Source organism: Ovis canadensis, chromosome 1, assembly GCF_042477335.2.
Source record: "Ovis canadensis isolate MfBH-ARS-UI-01 breed Bighorn chromosome 1, ARS-UI_OviCan_v2, whole genome shotgun sequence".
NCBI lineage: Eukaryota > Metazoa > Chordata > Mammalia > Artiodactyla > Bovidae > Ovis > Ovis canadensis.
In genome coordinates this window covers 173327277-173343241 of record NC_091245.1, presented here as the reverse complement: position 1 = coordinate 173343241, position 15965 = coordinate 173327277, and the positions used below count along the sequence as shown (strand labels likewise).

The 15965-nt window shown below is 42.6% G+C and overlaps 1 protein-coding gene and 1 long non-coding RNA gene across 5 annotated transcripts in view; one reads left to right on the top strand and one right to left on the bottom strand.

Moving 5' to 3' along the window:
• ALCAM (activated leukocyte cell adhesion molecule) overlaps window positions 1-5627 on the bottom strand; it is a 232352-nt gene extending 226725 nt beyond the window's left edge. For all 4 annotated transcript variants that reach the window (XM_069579189.1, XM_069579200.1, XM_069579178.1 and 1 more), the window contains exon 1: window positions 3673-5627. In XM_069579189.1, coding sequence (XP_069435290.1) covers window positions 3673-4483 — 811 coding nt within the window. In that variant the 5' untranslated portion in view covers window positions 4484-5627. The remainder of the gene's footprint in view (window positions 1-3672) is intronic.
• The window catches only part of LOC138434441 (uncharacterized), a 66968-nt gene continuing 54292 nt past the window's right edge, over window positions 3290-15965 (top strand). Inside the window, exon 1 of the long non-coding RNA XR_011254790.1 lies at window positions 3290-3492. This is a non-coding gene — a long non-coding RNA (uncharacterized lncRNA). The remainder of the gene's footprint in view (window positions 3493-15965) is intronic.

The window sequence follows — 15965 nt, the reverse complement described above, 5'->3', positions numbered from 1 at the left end:
TTTTAGGAGTCTAAAAGTAGGGTTTTGTTGATTTTTTTTTCTTTTTAATAAGTCAACAATAGAGAAGCATTTCTTCTAAATTTCTATTTTTAAAGACAAGCTAGTTTAGATTTTCTAAATAGAAAAAGTTTAGAATCTAGTCATAAAAATATTTTGGATTTTTACAGATTTCAAAATGACACAAAAGCATTATTTTATATTCTATTTCCTTCTGTATTGTACATACAACTATGAAGCAAATCAAGTTTGTTTAGGATCATTTTTAATGCGTATATATAAGACTTTGAACATATTAGCATAAACCATGACTTACATTTTATTCTAGGAACTATATATGAAGATTAAATACAGCCAGTCTTCCAGAAGGGATGGGCTGCAAAAGGGTTTTTCTGTTTCTCTGTTTTTTTGTTTGTTTGTTTGTTTTTTAATGACCTAAAGCCTTTTCTGACTGTTGGGATCCCTTTTACCAGGAGAATGGGAGACTAATTCTATTATACATTTTTTAATGGTCTGATTCAGGCCCAGAGGAATAAGCACAAGATATGAGTTTATAAAGAAGGAAAAAAGATGGAAAACTAGCAACTGGGAGCCACTCACATTTTTCTAGTAATAGAATTTATAGGAATTGTGTCTGTCCAGACTGTCTGAAAGCATTAGAAAAATACAATTGGAAAATGACTCTGCCTTACCTAAATGGGCTTTTTACCTTAGGTCATTAGAAACAGAATTTTGAGCTGGCAGAGCTCTCAGCAGAGTCTCAGTCCACCCTTTTCCTTATATATGCAGATACTGAAGCCCAAGATGGTGAAATGACTTGCTCAAGCGCCTGAAAGTAAATGGTCCTGAAACAAACCTAGGAAAGCAGTTTACTTTAAATAGTGCCCCATTAAATTATCAATTGCTACTGTATTAAATCATCAAGGAAACAGCAATATTACTGGCTTCTAAGCAGTTTGCAGTTTTGAAATTATAGATTTTAATAGTCCCACATCAGGTAATCTGAAAGGACATTATTTGATGTTTTTCCCAAGGCCTGTTGAGATAAACAGATGCATTCCGAACATAATATTTCACTGGGGGGCGGAGGAGGGGGAGCTTCAAGGGTGCTTATGTTTTGGAATGAACCTTATGTCAGTGAGCAATTCAGAAACGTTGCAGAGAGGAGTGCACAAAGATGACCCAAGAGAAGAAATAGTTAATTACAGGACCCCACCTTCCTGTAAATAACCAAGGAAAGCCTTTTTAAAAGCAATACAAAATGTCACCACAGGCTGACGCTCTTTCTACAAGAATAATGAGATTCTTGCTCCCTCAAATGCTGAGCACATACTTCATCGCCTTTATCGCCGAATTCATTTTCCGAGGTTCATAGATAATTCTCCTCCTCCCTTCAAAAGAGACTACATACCATGCCTACAACATATTGATTTCAATGCTATATAGTGACTATAGACGGAAAGACCTGCAGGGGCAGTTTCACAAACTCTAGGTCTAAACACACTGTCAAATCGGCTCCGGAAATGAAAGGCTGCACGAGGGGCAGTCAGTTAGTCCCTTTGAATAAGCATCCCACCGGGCTCGGCTGTGCTGAGGGATCCGAAGGAGGTGCACTTGCAGTCCAAGACTTGAGTCCAGAGTCTGGACATGGCGGTTTTAGTGTCATAATCCTTTCTTTCAAAACACACATGCCATACGGAGAATCTGGAGCATACGTCAGCCGGGTAAATTCAAGGAAAGCGCCGATCTGAGGGTCCGAGCCTTCCGACCAGCACATCAGTCGCGGGTAGGCAGCGGTAAGGGAGCCCTCCCGGGCTGGCTGGAAGCACGCAGTTGGGTGTCGGAGAGAAACGCGAGCTTGCTGCGCCAGAAGAGTCGCCCCAAGATCCGAAAGAGGAACCTCTCCCCTTTTAGCAGTTACAAGTGCGGAAAAACCTGTCCTCCGAGATGGCCCAACTGAAAATAAATTCCAGAACTGAAAAGGAAACTGGGCTTGTGCGCGCGGTCCGGGGGTGGGAGGTGTACACTCTTAAGGTGGCGAGGGGGTTAAAACCAACTGTAGGCGTGTGGATCTTTGCATTTTACAAACTACAGCACCCTCGCGCTCCCTCCTCTCCCCTCGGCTTCTGAGTGAGTGCCCTTCCTTCCCATACCGGACACAGGGATCTGGAAAAAGTGAGATCTGTACAGTGCCTGACCCAAGGGGCTCTCCCCTTTCTCCTTCTCAGGTGTTTTCGCCCCACCCCACCAGCTTTCAATCCGGTTCAACTCTCGCTTCACACTCCCAGCCCCAGAGCCGGCGGTCTGTCACAGACCCCTCTTTCTCTCGCCTCAGAACAGCAGGTGAGCTCATTACCTCAACTAGAAATGTAACTTTAAAAGAGACCAGATCTGGGGAGGGCACCCACCTCCACTTAACACCACCTCCACTTAACACACACAGCGGTGGTAGTTCACCAACACCAGGGATCTTCAGGCTCTAACCCCCAGCCTCATTCTCCCCTCCTTTCCTGGGAGAGATCCAGAGGCTTTCAAACCTCTGCTTTGACCTGAGCTTGCCAACAACTAAAGGTATGTGCAGAAATAAAAGATGAGAAAAGCAAGTGAGTTTTCCTTTGATAAAAACTAAAGCAAGGAGCAAGAGGACAAACAGAAGCCGGAATAACAGGAAGTAGGAGTTTTATCTTCAACTGTCTAGGAAGGGCTACAGATCAAAACTTCAAAGGGAGAAAAGAATGTCCCCCCAAATCCTCAAGTCAAAGGAAAAAATTAACTGGCTGCCCTGTCAAGCGACTGCGAGCACGCGGAACGCCCTGTGAGTATCAACTCCTGTCAGCCACCCAGCGGGTCTCGAGGATGACAGCGCCAGGGGACGTCCCTAAGGGCGAGGAAAGGGATTCCCAGGCGAGATATATTAGTTGTTGGGGTTTTTTTTTTTTTTCCTTATGAGTCTCAATACAGAACTGAAAACTGAGGTCGGATCACGGGTCCTGAGCAATCCTCAGCCGCCTCACTAAGGGCGCACAGACCTGGCTGCGGATTCCAGTCCAGGCTGCGTCCTTTGCCCGCCGTCACCCCCACCCTCACAACCCACCCAGACAATGGAGGAAGGGGCTTCCAAGCCGCAGCCAGAGCTTTTCAGCGGTTCCAAAGAGGAAACCCCTCCCTTCCTTTCTTCACCTCTCACCCAGGGGAAGTTACCAGGGGATTTATCACAAAAAAGTGCGAGTTATTGCCTCTCAGAGCTAAGCGAAAGGAAAACTGCCCAGAGCGCAGTGACGTGGACTTTGATACCCGAGGGGTTGTCAGAGGGCGAGAGCCCGCCAACCCAGGCGGGAGCCGCATAGGGGAAGGGGAGAGGACCAGACGAATCTCGCCTGCGGGCCCCCTGAAGCCCCGACCCCGGCCGCACCCAAACTTCCTGGAGATTTATCCAGTGCCCCCAGTCGCTGCCCCAACTTGAGCCAACCGACCGAACTCAAACATGCGGCACAGGTGAGGGAACCTAGGGCCAGCTCTGTGCGCGCACCACCGGTCCCTTACCTCCCCCATCCGCCTGGGCGCGCCGCCCACGGGGGTGGAGGGCGCGAGGCCCGGGCCCGGGACCTAGGAAGCTGCCCCCCCCCCACCCCGGTCCAGGCCGCCCTGGGGCTGCTCCGAGGCCCCTGTTCTTACCTTGCCTAAGGACAGCAGCGGAGATCAAGAGGCAGAAGACCAGACGGCAGGAGGGGGCCGCCTTCGGAGCCATATTCCTCCTCCTCTGGGACCACCGACAGAGTCCGCGCCGCAGGAGGGGGCGTCGTCCCCGGCCCCGCGCGGTCGCGCTCCGGACGCTGGGGACAGAGGCTTCTCTCTGACACACTGCCCTCTGGGCTTGTGGCGCTGCACCTTCCCGTCTCCGCCGCCCGCAACTTTCCACCGCGCAGTGGCCCAACTCCTCCGCCTCCCCTACGACACCCGCCCTCGGCCCCTTTGGCTGCTCCTCCCGGCGCCGGCGACCCTCTCTTCCCGGGAGACACTTGAGTAATTCGGAAAGGTATACGTGGTTCTTTTTAGCGGGTCCGTTGTTTTCCTTCTCTTGGAATAATAATGGTAGTGGCAGTGTGCATAAAAAGCCCGGTGTTAGGAAAGAACTGCCGGGGGTGGCAACCGAGGGCCGACAGGTCCAGGCGGTCTCCTCAGGTGGCAGCGGCAGTGGCAGCGATAGCAGCGGCAGCGATAGCAGCGGCGCCAGCGGCGGTCTCTGGGCTGCTCTGAGTGGAGGGACTGGAAGGCGTGTGTAAGCTGCCGCCCTCCTCCTCCCTTCGCCTCCTCCCTCTCTCCTCTCAGCTCCCCGCTTCGCAGGAGGTAGAGCCAAGCGCAGGTGGTAGGAGCGGGATCCGCAGCCTAGAGGCGCTGCAGGACCAAGTCCCAGAGTGAGGCGGAATCTGGAACTCCTCTGGGAAGTCGCGCGCGCGGCGTCTGGAGCCCCAAGTGGGCGGGGCATTTTAGTGGCTCCGCCCCGGGGCCACGCCCGCCAATAGGAAGCGGATCCAGAAGCAGCCGGCTCTCGGTAGGGCCTCCAAGACCGCCACTTGCAGTGTCGTTACCAGAGGTCTGTTCAGACCTAGTCTCACTTCACACTGCCCACGCAGCTTCGCAGCGGTTCAGATTGCCCTTTTTTGCCCCCAGACGCCTGTTCACTGGCTCACTCCTCAGGAACTTTTCTGCCGTGATATCGCAGCCTGCTTCTTCTGCAAAGGGAGTAGTAGGGCAGGGAGGTGGGGGTACGGACTTCGCCAGGGACTCTCAACTTTGGATCCAAGTTGGGGGAGGGGGGCTGCAAAAGAGGGAGGAAGGGGCTGGAGGAGGTAGCTAGGGTGGGAACTTGCCTCCGAGAAGTTAAAATGAACAGCTACTGATTGGCGGGGTTGGGGGAACAACTCATTAGGCTGAGTCCTCCTTCTAACCGCCCCCCACCCCCCGCCACGTGCCCTTCTCGCACACACCTTTTGCAGGCAGATCACTTGAGTCGACTGCCCAATTGCAAATAGAAAATATTTACTCTTTCCTTGGGGAAATTAAATCAAGGATTTCTAGATCCATACTTCGTCACACAGATTTTCCCAGTATCTGCAAAAGCCAGAGCGTGTGTCTTTTTTATTTTGAACTAAGCGGAGACTTTAAGTTGCAAACAGAAATCTTCAAGTTACTCTAACAGCCAAGCTTCTTTTCCGTTTCAGAAAGCCAGGCATCCGGATAGATGGACAGGCTTCTCCGGGAATTTCTAAAGATTGAACCACCTCCCAGGCGGAACATTAGGAAGCTGTGTTGCTTTCAGATCAGGCAGAGAGCATGAAGGAATATTTCCCTCTAGAACACCTGGGTGGAGCTGTCGAAGCCCTTAGTGGCTCTAAATCCGGGATGTGGGATCACAACTCACATCCACGAAGCATAATAAAATCTTGGTCCCAGAACCACTTCGCCAAGGCATTGAATAGCCTTCCGTGCATCACAGTGTCACCCTAGTCTCCAGAAGGGAATGTCAACTAGCAGTCTTCACATACTGCACTCTTTCATCAGAAGGCTTGAGTCACCAGCTAGATGGGGATGAAGGGAGTTGGTGGCAGGAGAAATAATAAAACAAGCGGGAGCACGGTCGCGTGTGCACACACAAGTCTTTGAATTCTTCTTTTCATGCTGAAATCTCTAAGCTCCCTCTTCCGCTGTGATTTTTATGATAAAGTCTGCCAGTCTTGTCTTCCTGGTTTTCCTTACATTACATTCACAGTATTCTAGAGTTCTTGTATTTCTTTCTCTCTAAATAAGTAGTTTCTCCCTCTTGGTTTTAACATGAACATCTCATTTTCACCTATGGACCTACAAGAAGGCAAATGCTATAAGGCAAACACCTTTTAATTCAGTATTCCATGAGTTAAGTTTGACTGCATTGCTAGCATTCCGATGGGATCCTGTAGAAATCGTTTAGGGGATTGTTTCCCTTTTAACAGCAGTTCTAAGTAGCTTTACAGGGACAAATCATCCTAACTATATAGTTAACCTGGACCCCTCTCCCTCTCCACTCTCTCTGTCTGATCCCCTTTATTCTGGAATGAGAGTTAATATAGCATAATTGTTAAAAAGTGGATCTGCAAAAGGCAGAGTGTTTGATTTCGGTTTTGACGTTTATCAGCTGCATGATCTTGATGAACTCAACCTCTCTAAGCCCCAGTTTCCTTACTTGTAAAAAGTGATAGCAATAGTGCCAGCCTTGTGAGATTGCTCCCATGTTTAAATGAAATCGCACAAATAGTTGGCTAGGCACAGTAGAAGGAGCCTGGGCTGTAGGGAGCAATCAGAGTCTAGTTAAAACTCCTGTTCTGCACAAGTGAGTGACCTTGAGCAAAAGTCAGTCTCATAATCAAAGTGTGATGACACATCAGAGTGCTGCCTTCAAAGGTGTGCAGCTAAGTTGGATAAAAATTGAGCATGCTATACATACTTACATTTAGGACAAGTATGATTGTAGGTAGTGCTCTGTTGCTCTAGTATTCCTTTTAGAGAGGAATTTGTCCTATCCTAGGAAAATACCTTAACATGCCACTTGGAGCAGTAACTCCAAAAGTTATTAGTCATCTATAGCTAAGGTCACAAAAGTGATGGTGAAACTACTCTATATTAAATCACATAATTTTTTAAAAATGAGAAATTACAAAATAATAAAAATAAGAATTTGGCAGGGGAGTGAATACAGCGATGCTGAGAAAAGAAGGGACAAAAAAAAGAAGGGACAATGACTAAGCCACACAATTCTAAACTGAAATGGTGGAAGACCTTTACATATAAATAACATTAATAACAGTTATTGAACACTTACTTTTTGTTCAGTTCAGTTCAGTCACTCAGTCATGTCCAACTCTTTGTGTTAGGCTATTCTAAACAATTTATATGAATTAGTGGAATAATCCCCCCTCAAAAACCCTCTGAGGGAGGTGCTAATATTGTCTTCATTTTACTCATGAAGAAACTGAAGCCCAGAGAGATGAAATAACTTTCCCAAGTTCACATAATCATCCATGATTCATAGCAATGGTATCGCCACAATTCTACTCAAGGCATTTTGATGTTAGAGCTTCATTTCTATTTACTTGCTTATCACTAGCCACTTCATTTATCAGAAATGTGTAGCAATAAATTTGACTTTTTTTGCTTGGGGGGAGGGTGTTGATTAAATATAAACTCCTTTATAGTCCCAAAGCTTTAATAAAGGCTCCTACTCTCAAATACATTTCCCTTGAGGAAATTAGTGAAGCAGTGTACCCTATCTGCATGAGCAAGTCAGTACATATGAGATGACAATACTATTTCTAGTAATTTAGCATAAGTAAAAGCTCAGAATTGGAAATAAGCTTGAAATGTAAGTTCTACAAAACAATGTAGTAGAGTATTAGTCCTTCACAATCTAAAGAATGGAGAGTTGGAACCACTTTGCCTAGTTCTTAACAGGAAGACCTTTTCTGGTGCATCTGGATTACAACTGCTTTTGTTACAACCTAGAAAACAGTATTCCAATGATATTTACCAGTTTAGTCATGCATCAGAGCATCATAATGGTTACTTCTTATTGCAGGAAATAGAATGAATAATGTTCAGCCAGAGAAAAACATATTTCTTGTTACCTGAAACATGAGAAGCATTTTGCATCTCCAGTATAAAAGAATTCATCATCAGTCAGGACAGTATGCTGAAAGCAGTAACAGCACAGTAAACAATTTTTCAGTTTAGAATCTGTTGAGATCAGTTCTCAGGATCCCAGAGGCTCAGGTCAGGAACTTTTGCCCCATCTGTACTAACCCATCAGTATGTGATAATACAGTTAGGTGGGGCATGTGAGCATTTAAAAAGTTGAGGTGATTTTTTCTTTGATCAATGTAAACAGTTTCCCACTGAAATTTCCCAAAGATAGTTTTGGAGGCTGGGGATGCTTGTTACTTACCACCTTTGTCACAGGGTTTTGTGTGCCTTCTTTGTTTTTTAACAAAAGATGTATGCAATTCAAGAGCATACAACAAATCTGACTCACATTGTCCCCACCCCTACCTCCCCAACAATGAGTACACATTTCTGGCCAATACTTTGCAAATACATAGAGTACTCTGTAAGTACATAAGTATGAAGGATATGTACTGAGAAAGAGTTCTTTATAGAACAGAGACCCTGAAACAAACTTAACAGGAAGAGTGAAAAATAGAGATGAAAAGTGTTTCCACTGTGTCTTCAATGATTGGACTAATATGTTCTGGTACCAATTCCAAAGTGTGGGTTTTTATTTTATACACCACCAAGGAATTCTTGGACACTAGCTAAATGTTCTACAATTCAACTCAATTCTGACAGTGTCAGCCTGGTTATAGTCTTAACCGGATAGAAGAAATGCCTAGGGCAACTTGTGTGGGAAGGAGAGTAGAGCTTCCTTGCTCTCTGAGCAGGCCTCTCTCCCCAAGTATCCACCTGTTTACCAACCCAGAAGTTCTTGGAACCCAGTCCTTTCAAGTTTTTATGGAAGCTTCATTACGTAAGTACCGTTGATTACATTCTTGGCCATTAGTGGTTGAATTCGCTCTCAAGTCCCACTCCCCACCCAGGAGGTCCAGAGGTGGGACTAAAGGTCTCACACTTTAATCACAGAGTCAGATCTCCTGGCAACCAAGAACCATCCTTAGGTGACCTAGGGCTTTCCAAAGTCACCTCATTAACATAGCAAAAGATCCCCTTTTCCCTCTCCTTATTTAGGAAATCCCAAGAGTTTTAGGAGCTGTGTGCCAGGAGTAAAGACCAAATATTATATATCTTAGTATCACATACAATATTACATCTAGGCAGACTAAGATTTAGGAAAGGCAAAAACAATGAGTCAAGTCCTAGTCACCATAGTGAAAACCTTGAAATATAAGCTGAGAAACAATCTACAGGAAGAAGAGAGTGGAAAAAATTATTTGTCATCAGTGAGAAGAAAACAGAAAGAGCCATGCTGAGAACAGAAGCCTCACTAGTAAAGTTCTCCAGTGACCAGGCAGGGAATGGGCAAGGGCCTTGCCTAATACATTGATGAGAGAGATTGAAATAGATTAGCCTGAAATGCTAAGTGGTATTTATATTAAGTCTAGAAAGATACAATTATTTTAAAGAAGCACAGGGTTTATGCAGGTATAAGACAAAGCTCTGTTTCATTTCTGGACCTGGAAGGTTTTTAAGTCAGTTATGCCTAAAATGACTCTAGAGATGGACTGGGGAACAGAAGGGTATCTGTCCTTCTATAAAATTTTCTCTTGAACTTTATTGTTTAATTTTTATTAATAGTAATATAAGTCATCACTTGAATAAAATTTTGCAACTCACATCTTCAATAACATTACCTAATAAAGCTGTATCACTGGAGCTCAGGAGGGCAAAAACTTTCAAAGTCTATGGTAAACACTAAGTTCTTATTTCAGACTGTGGATCACTCAGTGTCTGGGTACAAAAAGAAATTAACAGCTTTTTCAATCAAAACAGAAATCCACTTAGTCATTTCCTTCCTGTCTTCTGCATGAGAAATGGAGAAAGACTCTAGTAAGCTCTTTGACTATGAAATATATACCGTAACTATAAAACAGATGCCAAAACTCTTAGTGTATTGAATACTCATAACTCATTAGTGATTTCACTAGATGCATAAAATTTACTCAAAAATTATAACAGTCTGAGTTCATCCTATCAGTTTCTCTTCCAAGGTCTTTATATGTTTTCAACTTTTAACTGAAATATACCATTCTTTCAGGTAGAAAGTGACCAAGAGTTTGATTATTCAATTTTTTGATACCTCAGAAGAAGTTTCAATGTGATTACATCTCCAAAAATTCTCCAAACTTTTCTCTACTTGCTCTGTCATATGTCTGCTGTGCTCAGTCCCTCCGTCATGTCCGACTCTTTGCGGCCCATGGACTGTACCCCGCCAGTCCTGCCCATGAAATTTTCCAGGCAAGAATACTGGAATGGATTGCCATTTTCTACTCGAAGCATATGTCTGCTGCTGCTGCTGCTAAATCGCTTCAGTTGTGTCCGACTCTGTGCGACCCCAGATATAGCAGCCCACCAGGCTCCCCCGTCCCTGGGATTCTCCAGGCAAGAACACTGGAGTGGGTTGCCATTTCCTTCTCCAATGCATGAAAGTGAAAAGTAAAAGTGAAGTTGCTCAGTCATGTCTGACTCCTAGCAACCCCATGGACTGCAGCCCACCAGGCTCCTCCATCCATGGGATTCTCCAGGCAAGAGTACTAGCCACTGTGATTTATTATAATTTCATTCAGGAATTAGAAGAGAACAAATAATGACTATAGAAATTGAAAATAATGTATTTTTGATTTTTTAAAACAAATCATAATGGATTTAATGGACCTCTGGAAAACGGAATTAATTAAATATTAACTAGGCCTCGGTTGTCTATACCATTTTTCCTTAAAATAATTAAGATACTTGAGTTTACAGAAAAACATCAAGAAGAAATTCTTGCATAAATTTATTATCCTTAAGGAGTTATTTTTTTAGGAGTGATATTAACTAGCAAAAAAGATTAATAACCCTGAATAATGTCTCATTGATTATGTAACATATGAATCTTATCATTTTAATGTTTCTTAGGGACTTACAAGCGATTGAGATGAAGAGTTTTCATTCTTTATTTAAATACAAGCTTTTTTTTTTTTTCTAATGTAGGCTTACTCTGAAGTCCAGTTTCCTATTTCCCCATTTGATCCATTCAAACCACCTACCATATTCCCATAATCAGGCCTTTGTACTCGCTATTTCTAATCCTTGATACTCTTTAACCCAGTTATTAGTGTAGCTTACTGCATCATCTTTTTCAAGGCATTTGCTCAAATGTTACTGTCTCATTGAAGCTTCCCATGAACAACTGTTTAAAATTTCAACCCCCAGCCCCAATACTCCTTATCTTCCTTTCATATTTCATTTTTTTCTCTATCGACTCTGTCACCATATACCATGATAGCTTAAAAGCTCAATGAGGGCAGAAATGTGTGCCTAAATGTATGACTAAACAGACACATTAGTAGGCACACGATACTACTTCACTAATGAGTACATCAAATCATGAATAGTTGATGAATAATAAATTACTGTGAAAGGTAATTAATAAACTGAAACAGGTGGGGCTGCTTTTACTGAAGTTTGATAAAGCATCCTGAAGTTTCATTTCCCCCTTTAGATATTTCGAAGCTTTTCAGCATAGTTAGGAAACCCACCAGGCCAGTGTAACTGTATCATATGACAGGTGAGGTAATTGAGGTCCCAGGAATCAGAAGACTTTATCAAAATTTACACAGGTATGGGTAAATACCATCTTGCTTAAGTGCAAAAGGACCACTTTCTGGCAGAATAAATACACAAGATCCTCTGTAACTTTTAAGTCAAATAAACCAATATAAAAAATATTCAGATGCTATCAGGTATTATTAGTCAATTTTAAATGCAGTGTATTTAACCAAATTTTTTCTGAACAGACATTCTGAATAAAGTTTTGTATAACATTTCACTAAGACATGATTATGGATGCAGTATCAATATTGCAAAGTCTACAGAGGTGGCTCAGTATTCAAGATTTTAAGCCTCAATGTTCTTTATACTTTGTTCTTTACAGGGTGCATTTGGCAAAATTATAATTCAGAGCAATGTATTCCACAAACAGATGATTCATAACCTATTCAGCTAACAGTGCTATAGGACAAATATTTAATTTAATTTAATGTCCAGCATTTTAACATTACAGGGAGGTGTTTAATGTGCTTACTTTTCTTTGTAAGGGCAAGAAATCCACTTAATAATTGTACCTCAAGGTGAAAGCTTAAGAGAAAACACAGTACATTTTAAAACAGCTCTATAAGCTAGTGCACGAGAAGATTTATAAACATGTATGTGCTTTCATTGAAGTCACCAGAATATGTGATGTGTGTGTGAGCTGGCGGGGAAGTATCAATAGATGAAATGATTTTTAGCTATGGTTTCCAGTTTTGAAATTCTTTTAAAACTAGTTAATTGATACATCTTTTAAGGAAAATGATTTGCCTTTTTATAAAACTGACATCCAAGTTATAGAGTGAAGCATAATGTCCAAGAGCAGTTAATATATGAAGGTAGGAGATAATGCCCAAAAATGTAACTCTCGATCATTTTTCCCAGTGAGTGCAAAGTCACCTAAGTGTCTGACTCTTTGGAACCTTATGGACTATAGCCCACCAGGCTTCTCTGTCCATGGGGGTTCTCCAGGCATGAAGGACGTTTCAAAAAAGAGCAAGGTCCATGGTTATTTCTCAGATTTTCTCAGGACTGAGACAAACCTTGAGTTTCAGATTAAATGATCTCTAAATTCAACACTTAAAGGCAAAGGGACATCAAAGAGCAGCTTAAGAAGTGTGACTGGAAGGGGAATCATAGTCATCTATAGCCTTACTGAGAAGGTAATAGCCTTAATTACTCAGGTTTTTCTCCCACAGCAGCAACTGAGTCATCTTCTATTCTCACTTCTGCTCTCCTCATGTCTTCAACTTCTGGGATCTTCCCAGAAAGTCTAACTAAAACCCCCAAATTACTCTATCTTGAGGTGATTTTTCACCATCCGCTCAAATTCCTGCCATGAAATTAAAGATGTGAAGCCTTTTTTTTTCTAGCACTGATATGTCTTTCCAGTTCTAAAATGATCAGCATTACCTTCTCTAGTCCTTTTCTCCCAACTGAGTGCCTTGTCTTTGGCCAGTTCTGTGAAAGCTCAGCTTCAAACACTAAAGTCATGACAATTTATGAAAGAAGGAAGAGATGTATTATGGTCTGGATAGCAATGAAAGAAAGAGATATTTAAAGAGAGGTGAGTCATAGGTCAGGAAAACACACAATTAAATAAGATCTTAGAATATAGGCTAAAAAAGGGAATTTAGTTCTTGGTATTTCCCCTTCCCCTTTCCTTCTGCTTTTTGTTTATGTATTTGAGCTACAGAGACATTGTTTTGATAATGCCAGTCAGCCAGCAAGAGTTTGTCATCATGTCGGGAAATTTTTACTAAAGTTTTTGTAATGGTCAGTATAGTTTCAACTGAAAAATGATAAAAACACGGTCCAAAGAGGATAACTGAGGAAAAAAAGAAGAGGAGGAGAAGGTGACTTACTGGTTTAAATGGCTGGGAATCCCAAAAGTATGTATATGTTTAGGCATATCAGGATCAAAGCATTTGAACAAAGTTGTCAAGACTCTTTGTTCTTTTTTCCATATTTCTATATCCCTTTGCTTGTCTTGGACTCTTTTCTTAGCTTCTCTGCTGTGGCCCAACTTCCTTCATCCAAAAAACTACCTTCAAACCCATCTTTGACCAAAAAGATACCTTCAAACTTAAGCTTATATTCATAGGGATTGAAATTCTAAAGGAAGAAATAGCCTCTAACTCATGGAAATAGGTGGGGCTTCCTAGGTGATGCTAGTGGTAAAGAAAATGCCTGCCAATGCAGGATATATAATGAGACAAGGGTTCAATCCCTGGGTTGGGAAGATCCTCTGGAGAAGGGCATGGCAACTCATCCAGTATTCTTGCCTAGGAAATCCTATGGACAGAGGAGCCTGGTGGCTACAGTCAGTAGGGTCCCAAAGAGTCGGACACAACTGAATCGACATAGCGCACATGCACACATGGAAAAGTGTACAATTGGTTTTACCCATCTCTTCAGTAATTTACTGTAAATAAGAAGATTCAGGACCATGACTGACCAGTCCTGAGTTATATGCCCACCTCTGCAGCCAGAAGGCAGGTGGGCATCACATTTGACGGTACCTCAGAATTGCAGGGATGGAGGCCATTCCCCAAGGAGCAGACAAACAAACAAACAAACAAACAAGAAAAAAAAACAGTAGATGTACACTGCATTTGCTTTATGTTATTTTTTTTAACTGATTCTTAGAACCAAGATGCTTTCTGTTCAGGTTGTGTACAACAAGAGCTTTTGATTATGAAGGCGAAAAACAGAAATATTCTGTAACATAGGAAAACCTAATCTTGTCTTCATCCTTGCTCCTTTCTAAGGGCTAGATCACTGGCACAAAGAGAAAACAGGCATTACTTACAAATTCTTATTAATGGTTTCCTAGGTGCCTCAGTGGTAAAGAATATAATGCAATGCAGGAGACACAGGAGATGTCGGTTCTATCCCTGAGTCAGGAAGATACCCTGGAGAAGGAAATGGCAACCCACTCCAGTATTCTTGTCTGGAAAATTCTATGCACAGAGGATCCTGGCAAATTGCAGTCCTTGGAGTCACAAAGAGTTGGACACAACTGAGCAACTGAGCATACATGTCCTGTACACACTGTTTATGTGGGGAAGGAGTAAGCATTAGTGCTGTTCTAGGCTTAGAAGCATGTGAAGCAAAGTGACAAAATAAATATTCTGAAGTATTCACAAATATGCTTATTTCCTCTGCGAGTCTGCCAAACAAGCAGGTATTTCCTCAGGACTTCTTTTGAAGGTGAGCTGAGTAACTCTGTTCAGCTTTATTTTCCATATATTTGCTACAGCTCATTTTCCATCAATTTATCACTGTCATCAGTCTGCTGTTGTCCTTACATAAAGGAAAAGTAGAAATATAGCCAGAAATTTATATTGGCCAATCTCTCTGATTCATCTAGGCCCAATAGTTTCAGTTTCAGCAGTCCTTAAGACAAGGGCCTGTAGGAAGTTAACACTCTGGTCTTTTTTCAAGCAAACTGCCTCCCCCACCGAGAATGGTGATTTAAAGCAAGGAGCTGCCAGCAGCCAGTCCTCAATCACATATTATACTGGATCCCTCTATAATTAGCTCAATCTATCTACCTTCTTGAGTATAACTAAATGAATCCTCTTTCCAGCCTCCATGCTTTATCCCTTCTTTCTTAAAGAATGACCACAAATCATACCCCTTCTCTAACACATGGGCCAAGCTTCCACTCCTCCATGGTACTGTTGTAAACTTCTCTCCAGAGATGCTTGTGTGCAGTGCTTCTGAATGCCACCTCCAGTATGTCACATTGGCAGCTTGAAATTGCCATCGTAGAAAATGGAAATTGGAAATTGGCAAACAGTACAAATCCGGCTGGTTTTGGTTTTGACAGATGGTCATTTTCAGTTCACTTCAGTTGCTCAGTTGTTTCCGACTCTTTGTGATCTCATGGACTTCAGCATACCAGGCTTCCCTGTCAATCAACAATCCCCAGAGCATGCTCAAACTAATGTTCATCAAGTCGGTGATGCTATCCAACCATCTTATCCTCTGTTGTCCCCTTCTCCTCTCGCCTTCAATCTTTCCCAGCATCAGGGTCTTTTCCAATGAGTCAGCTCTTTGCATCAGGTGGCCAAAGTATTGGAGTTTCAGCTTCAACATGTCCTTCCAATGAATATTCAAGACTGACTTCCTTCAGTATTGACTGGTTTGATTTCCTTGCAGCCCAAGGGACTCTCAAGAGTCTTCTCTAACACCACAGTTCAAAAGCATCAATTCTTCCACACTCAGCTTTCTTTATAGTCCAACTTTCACATCCATTTATGACTACTGGAAAAACCATCACCTTGACTAGATGGACCTTTGTTGGCAAAGTAATGTCTCTGTTTTTTAATATGCTGTCCAGGTTGGTCATAGCTTTTCTTCCAAAGAGCAAACATCTTTTAAATTCATGGCTGCAATTGCCATATGCAGTGATTTTGGAGTCCAAGGAAATAAAGTCTCTCATTGTTTCCATCGTTTCCCCATCTATTTGCCATGAAGTGATGGGACTGAATGCCATGATCTTAGTTTTCTGAATTTTGAGTTTTAAGCCAACTTTTTGACTCTCCTCTTTCACTTATATCAAGAGGTTCTTTAGTTCTTCTTCACTTTCTGCCATAAGAGTGGTGCCATCTACATATCTGAGGTTATTG